The sequence below is a fragment of the Lipotes vexillifer genome, unplaced genomic scaffold (genome assembly GCF_000442215.2).
Source record: "Lipotes vexillifer unplaced genomic scaffold, Lipotes_vexillifer_v1.1 scaffold2106, whole genome shotgun sequence".
NCBI classification, from domain to species: domain Eukaryota; kingdom Metazoa; phylum Chordata; class Mammalia; order Artiodactyla; family Lipotidae; genus Lipotes; species Lipotes vexillifer.
In genome coordinates this window covers 298,610-305,640 of record NW_006775310.1, presented here as the reverse complement: position 1 = coordinate 305,640, position 7,031 = coordinate 298,610, and the positions used below count along the sequence as shown (strand labels likewise).

The 7,031-nt window shown below is 50.8% G+C and overlaps 1 protein-coding gene across 1 annotated transcript in view; it reads left to right on the top strand.

Moving 5' to 3' along the window:
- Positions 1–6,514, top strand: part of EZH1 (enhancer of zeste 1 polycomb repressive complex 2 subunit) — a 17,285-nt gene extending 10,771 nt beyond the window's left edge. The window contains exons 11-19 of the mRNA XM_007449861.1: positions 1,194–1,285; positions 2,208–2,248; positions 2,729–2,854; positions 3,872–4,050; positions 4,536–4,631; positions 5,042–5,123; positions 5,585–5,665; positions 6,086–6,170; positions 6,454–6,514. Of these exons, the coding sequence (XP_007449923.1) occupies positions 1,194–1,285; positions 2,208–2,248; positions 2,729–2,854; positions 3,872–4,050; positions 4,536–4,631; positions 5,042–5,123; positions 5,585–5,665; positions 6,086–6,170; positions 6,454–6,514 (843 nt within the window). The remainder of the gene's footprint in view (positions 1–1,193; positions 1,286–2,207; positions 2,249–2,728; positions 2,855–3,871; positions 4,051–4,535; positions 4,632–5,041; positions 5,124–5,584; positions 5,666–6,085; positions 6,171–6,453) is intronic.
- Positions 6,515–7,031: the final 517 nt, after the last annotated feature.

Below are 7,031 nucleotides of genomic sequence, written 5' to 3'. Positions count from 1 at the left end.
TCCCCTCTTTAGCTTTTTTTTTTTTTTTTTTGGTTCCTACCTTTCTTTCTAAATGTGGACCCATTTCCTAGAAGGGGCTCCTGGGTCTTTCTGGGGATCTTCTTATCTTGCATTTCCACTGCTGCTCCTGCTTCTGTAGCTCCCCCTGCCACTGCCCCCACCCCACCCCACCCATCAGTCTTCTCAGTTGCTTTATTCTTCAAATGTTGAATCATCAGATTTTCTAAATATGACCTTAATAGCTGGGCCTGGAACTTGTCCATCTCACTCACATCACCTCTAGAATCACAATTTGATAGCAGCTACTGATACTCTGGAGGCAGGAAAAGCCTGCGGTGAGAAGACAGACTGGAGCACAGGGACAGGGCGTCAGATGTTAGGGCCAAACTGTCCAAAAAGAGAGGAACGCCAGAGCTTGAGCCCTGCTCACGTAGCTCCCTACCTTCTGAAAGTGTCTCTGTGACGTGTTCTTCATGCTCCCTCTACTTAGAACAAATAGAACCGTGAGCTGAAGTGCCGTTTGCTTTCATTTTGGAGCTCACATCTCTTTCCCCAAGGCACAGGTTTTCTTGACCTAAAAATCTGCAGAAATGTGTGCAAAACAATTTTTGTGTGTATTTTCCCGAGAAGAAGTTTCACAGTTTTCACGGAATCTCAAGAGGGCCTATAACCAAAAAGGAGAAGAAAAAGCTGAAAACGAACGCTCTGAGGGAAGCAGCATGTTGAACGGGAGCCAGCCTTCCTGAAATGCCGTCCTACTGAAATAGTCAAGACTCTGACATCTTTACGCCAACAGAGGGAGCTAGTGCTTAGCCGGGTGGTACCTCTGGTCACGTCAGACTCAGTCACACAAGGTACACGGTGCTGCCCTTCCTGAGAAGAGGCAGATACTGTTGGTAAGAATCGGCCCACTCAGGGCTTGGTAGGCAGAGCAGTAGATGAAAGCTACTGACCAGGAAAGCTGTACCTGTACTCAGTATTCCTCCTTCTCGAATCAGGATAAACACTTAAGAATTAACTTCAGAGCCAGTAACCCAATGTCCCAGGGCCACTCTGTCTCTCCCTACTGAAGATGCTCAGTCATCTGCCTGTGAGCTCTCCAGAACTCTCCCAAGCCCAGCACCTGGCTGGGTCACTTATCTGACCACTCAACTCAAGGAGAAGTGACAGGTCCTGTTGGATTTCTCTTCCAGGTCTTCCAGTTCGCAGTCAAAGAATCACTTATCCTGAAGCTGCCAACAGATGAGCTCATGAACCCCTCACAGAAGAAGAAGAGAAAGCACAGGCAAGGGCCGGACAGAGGGCTTTCTATGGCCGGGCTGTCCCTGTGCTCTGACCTCCCCTAGGACTTCCCTGCTGCCTCCCGCTTCAGCCACTGCCCATCAGTTCAGCATCACCCAGCAGGGGGCCAGCCTTCTCAGTGCTCCCTGTGGGTCTGTGCCTTGGACCAGAACCTTCCCTTGTCCCTCGAGGCTGTGAACCATGAAATAACTGGTCTTCCGTCTAAGCTCCCGGCCAGTAGGACGTGAGCTAGCCTCGTGGCTCCACCCTGAGGCCATTTCTTCTCACTGGGCTGTTAGTTACCACTGTGCCCACTTCTCAGCTCTGACCAGAGTTTTTTTTTGTCTTTGGTTTTTTTGTTTTGGGCATTTGTGTTGTTTTTCTAAGTTGCATAACAACACTGTCTTCTAGCTAGTCTTTGCTTAGGGTTGGAAGGTTTTTTTTTGCCTTTTGGTTTTTTGTGTGTGTGCCCGACACTCTGCCAGGCTTTATTCCCCAAGGAACTGACACCAGTTCTAGATGTAGAAGGAAATCCCTGTGGCTTCTCCCTTTCAACCTCCCCGTCCTGAAATGCCCCCACATCTCCACCTCCCCAAAGAGAGGGAGGGCAGGGGAGAGGAGACAGGGAGAAACAGTAGCATTTTAATAGACGTAGAGGGTTGGGTTTTGTTTTGCATCTGGTTTTTGTTCTTTTATTTTTGTTTATTGAGAGGGGTGTTGTTCATGTCTAAATCTTGAGGCATAGGCCAGCTGCAGGTAGGATGGACTCCAGCTTCCATGGACCAACATCCAGGCCTCCTGTGAAGGGATTTGGGGAGGATCCCCAGTCATCAGACCACAGTCCCTCAGAGCAGGTCATGTTATCACTTACCCGAATCTGCAGAGTTCCTCAGGGCCATGACCCTGAGCCGTACCATCTCTTGCAGGCTGTGGGCTGCTCACTGCAGGAAAATTCAGCTGAAGAAAGGTAAGTTCCACCAGGGTGATCCGCTCAGGTTGCAGTCTGTGGCCGCCCCTCCCGCTGCCCCACCCATGGCTGTACTTGTTGACCTGGCACAGCCTCCGCGCACATTGCAAGTCCCCCTGCAGCAGCTGAGAACAGCTCAGCCTCTCACTGCAGCCGAGAAGACCTCTTAGGAGGTAGAGTCACAGGCCTGTGGTCTCTGACTTTCATCATGGGCCATTTGCCAGGTTTTAGGCTTCGTTTAGTGTTTAAAATAGCTGCCCTGTGATTGGACCATTTCCACACTCTCCCCACAAAGCAAATCACCCCACTGTAGCTTATGAACCATCACCTGTGATTGCTTCTCACTTCAGGTGCTAAATGTGTGTCCAAGGTTATGATCAGAGCAAGCCTTCTTTGAATGGGGGCAACTGGACCCTTGGGAGGGAGGGCAGCTCGGGAGTACGGGCACAGCTGTGTCCTGTCTGTTCTTTTCTCTCCTAGATAACTCCTCCACCCAAGTGTACAACTACCAGCCCTGTGACCACCCAGACCGGCCCTGTGACAGCACCTGCCCCTGCATCATGACTCAGAATTTCTGTGAGAAGTTCTGCCAGTGCAACCCTGACTGTAAGAGTTCTCCGTTTGCTGCAGTAGTCGGCCTCAGCATCCTAGGTTTCCCTCCGCTCTGGCCCCCACCCCCCAGGCCCTTTGCTGCTTACGGGCCTTCTCATAGTCTCCTTGCTGTGTTTGAAGCGTTCTCCAGGGAAAACAAGATACTGAAGATCTGGAAAAACCATTTTTTAAAAACCCTGATGTGTATGATTTTAAAAGCAACAATTACACAGAAATCAGCTGCTTTTCCAACTTCACCTTTCAGGGCAGCATTAAGAAACATGGGAATCTTTTTCCTTAAAGTGCAAAAACACAGCCTCCCTATCCAGGATATTGTTTTACAACGTAAACAGATTACAATTCTGTGTGTGTCTGTTTTAGTCTCATATCTGGAGTTTTAGCATCAGGTCAGTCTGGATGTCGGCAGAGCGTGGAACAGAGGCTCAGAGTGCTTCTCTCTCACGTCTTATCCCTGCGTGCCCTCCTCCACTCAAGGCTGAGCAGTATGATGGCAGCCCCCAGAGCTTGCAGAAGTTGGTGCCCAGGCAGTTGTGCTGGAAGCATCTCCTAACCCAGAGCAGATATCAATCTTAACCACAGTGGAGGGATGGGTGTTCATGCTGGGAGGGCAGTGGGTGGAGGAGGATGATAGAACGGATGCATTCTGAAAATGATTCTTGTTTTGGTAGTGAGGGTCTACCAGTGAAAAGCACTGATTTCTTCCTCTGGGGTACTCTCCACCTCCCTTCCAAATTCTACTAACAAAGCAGGGGAGAGCATTATTAGGGAATCTCTAGGAAACACATCTCCAGAGTCAAAGCTGCTTTTCTGACTTTCAGGCATGAATGTTGGTAGGCACTCCATTTTCTCTGAAAAACACTTGAGTATGTGGTTATTGGGAAGGCAGCTTCTCTCCTCTGTTGCCGCATACCCTTGAACCCATAATATGGACTTCCCTGCTGTCCCTTGAGTCAAACCCGAGCCCCAGCACTAGGCTGCTTCTCTCTCTACCCTTGCCTGCATCCTGCACAGGTCAGAATCGCTTTCCCGGCTGTCGCTGTAAGACCCAGTGCAACACCAAGCAGTGCCCGTGCTACCTGGCGGTGCGAGAGTGCGACCCCGACCTGTGTCTCACCTGTGGGGCCTCGGAGCACTGGGACTGCAAGGTGGTCTCCTGTAAGAACTGCAGCATCCAGCGTGGCCTCAAGAAGGTAAGGGCTTTTCCCAGGACTCGGGGCCAGATGGAGTGGGAAGGACCGACGATCCGAGTGGCCCCTTTCTACTGGTTCCTTAGGCAGTTTGTACACCAGTGTTGGTAAATCCTAACAGACACACGCTTTCTGAGTTAATCAAGTGTTTGGTCCCCTTGAGGGATTAGAAAAATGATCCCCTGACCTGGCCAGGCTGAGAGGAGCAGAGAGGAGGGCCATGTCGTTGACATTGTCTGTTTTTACTGGACACCCACAGTGGGTTCCATGGGCTCAGGCCCAGGAGGTCCCCAGGGCTAGAGGAAGGGGTGTCCTTTTACCACCTCCCACCAGAACACAATGGCTTAGAGCCTTTTCTGTTTTCAGATCCTCTTACAGTTACTAGCTCTTTCCACCCCGCTCCCCGCAGCACACATACACGTCCAGCACACATCCCCCACTGGCTAGCACACGCCCTGTAGTCTGAGGTTTGACTCCCTCTTCCCTAGCACCTGCTGCTGGCCCCCTCAGATGTGGCCGGATGGGGCACCTTCATTAAGGAGTCTGTGCAGAAGAATGAATTCATTTCTGAATACTGTGGTGAGGTGAGTGCTATCGGTTTGGCCCACATTCCTATCTGGGGAGATACTGATGAGAAACCCTGATTTTCTGTGGGCCAGACTTCTGTGAATTAATCTCTAAATAGCTCAGCTGAGCTCTCATGTGGCCTCTCAGGGGATGCCACAGAACGGTTTGCAGTCCTGAAACAAACCACTCTTTCTTGGACTTTTTGGCAAGTCAGGTTACTCAAGGGGTGCGGGCAGGAGTCGCTGGTCAGCCTTAGTGCTGGTCAGCCTGGGTGGGTGGGGATTGGGAGGAAAGAAGCCGAGCTGTCCGTCCGACGATTCTCAGCGTGGTCCTCAATAAGCCCCCTCCCAGCCCTTTCTAGAGGCGGGGTGCGGTGCCCTGAGCAGACAGCCACATCCCCCTGTCTGTTCCTTGTCTGTCTCTGCAGCTCATCTCTCAGGATGAGGCTGATCGACGAGGGAAGGTCTATGACAAGTACATGTCCAGCTTCCTCTTCAACCTCAACAACGGTAGGGAGGCTCTCTCGCGTCCCCAGGTGGTCTCGGGCAGGTCTTCCTACCACATTCCCCTGGTCCTAGTACAGCTTCAGGTCAGCTCTGAGTCTTCCAGCAGATGCTCAGAGCACAGTGGTGAAACTGAACTCAGAGACTCCATGAGCCACAGTTCACTTGCTCTGGGAGAACCTCCATTTCCGGGTTGTGTTTGTATTCAGAGCACCGAGCACTTACACCTCAGAAATCTCCCTCCCCAGTAGATGGGAGGGGAGGTATGTGCTTCCAGCAAGAATAGGGGCACCCACGGGGAGCGCTTCCACACGAGGCTGGTTTCTAGCTCCTGTGGGTGTGCTGGCTTCAGAGGCCCCCCTGCGTTGTATTGTTTCTGTTACAGTTTAGTTGATTTCACATTCAGGCTCAGGAAGCTGAAGAGTTGCCTGGTGAGCTCATGGTCTTCCTTGGTTTACTTTATACAGATTTTGTAGTGGATGCTACCCGGAAAGGAAACAAAATTCGATTTGCAAACCATTCAGTGAACCCCAACTGTTACGCCAAAGGTGAGTTCCCAGTAACCTGGGAGGTGGGGGTGGGAGATGGATGCTTCATTTACTATGATTTCTATCCATTATTCAGCTTTTTTCATAGCTGAGTTATTTCTTTGTCCAAAGATGATCATGATTCACGTCTGGTATCATTTTGAGCCTCTCTCTCTCAGTTTTTCAATCTCCTTTTTTCACTGAATACATTATAAACATTTTCCCCCAAACGTGAGTCTTTTAAAGATAATTCTTTCCCCCTGTCACTAGCCAGAATAACAGATCTAAAAGCATAGAGACTACTACCTTCCTTGAGTACTTTCTAGTTCCACTTCATTTATGTTTTCACTGGGAATTTGGAGAAAATCAGCCCAGACTCTCACTACTGATGGTTGACTTGGAGTCAAGTAGAAATCTAACCTTGGGTTTATCCTGTTTCAGTGGTCATGGTGAACGGGGATCATCGGATTGGGATCTTCGCCAAGAGGGCGATTCAAGCTGGTGAAGAGCTCTTCTTTGATTACAGGTGAGACAGCCAGGAATAGTCTTAGGGAAGCGACCCTAGAGGTACAAGGGGTGGCTGTTGAAATTGATTTGGGGGCTTAAGGTGAGTGATATGGATGAAGGAGAAGATGTCATGGTGGGCAAGGCTTTTTCTTTGTTTTGATCTCTGATGCCTTGCCTCAGAAGTGGGAGCCTTGTAAACTGCTGGTAGGGAGTGGGAGGGGAAGTGAAACGGGAGGGGACTCCTTATTTTCAATCACCAAAGCCTTGGTAGTAACCTGGTTCCTCCTCCTGCTTTGGGACAGGTACAGCCAAGCTGATGCCCTCAAGTACGTGGGGATCGAGAGGGAGACCGATGTCCTTTAGGCCTCCTGGGCCCCTCGCCAGCACTTATGGTAGCGGCACTGTCCTGCTTTCGTGCACACACCACTGCTGCCCCAGTTTCCTGCACTATGTGTCTCCCACACCGAGAAACCCCTACCCGCTCCCTCTGTAGTGAGGCCTCAGCTGTGTCCAGCGGGGACAAAACTGTCTCAGTGAGAGGGGAGACAGAGGCAGCTAGGGCTTGAGCTCCCAGGAGAGAGTTGCACAAGTGGGAGACCGATCTCAGGCCTCAGAGGAAGAGAGCACAGGCTGGGGGCGGGTGACTTACACTTGAGTTCTTATCAGCTACCCAGGCTGTGGGCCTCGGAGTTAACTTGGACGGTTTCTAACAAGCATTACCCTAACTTTCCAAATCAAGGGTCCTTCTGTAGTTGGGTTGCCAGCATATCTCTCTGTGGTCCTAAGACCTGGAGAGGACAGCCTAAGTGAAGTTTGGTACCTGGAGCTTATGAGTGGTCAGGGTTAAAGGCGAGCCTGGCGGGCAGCACAGACCGAACTC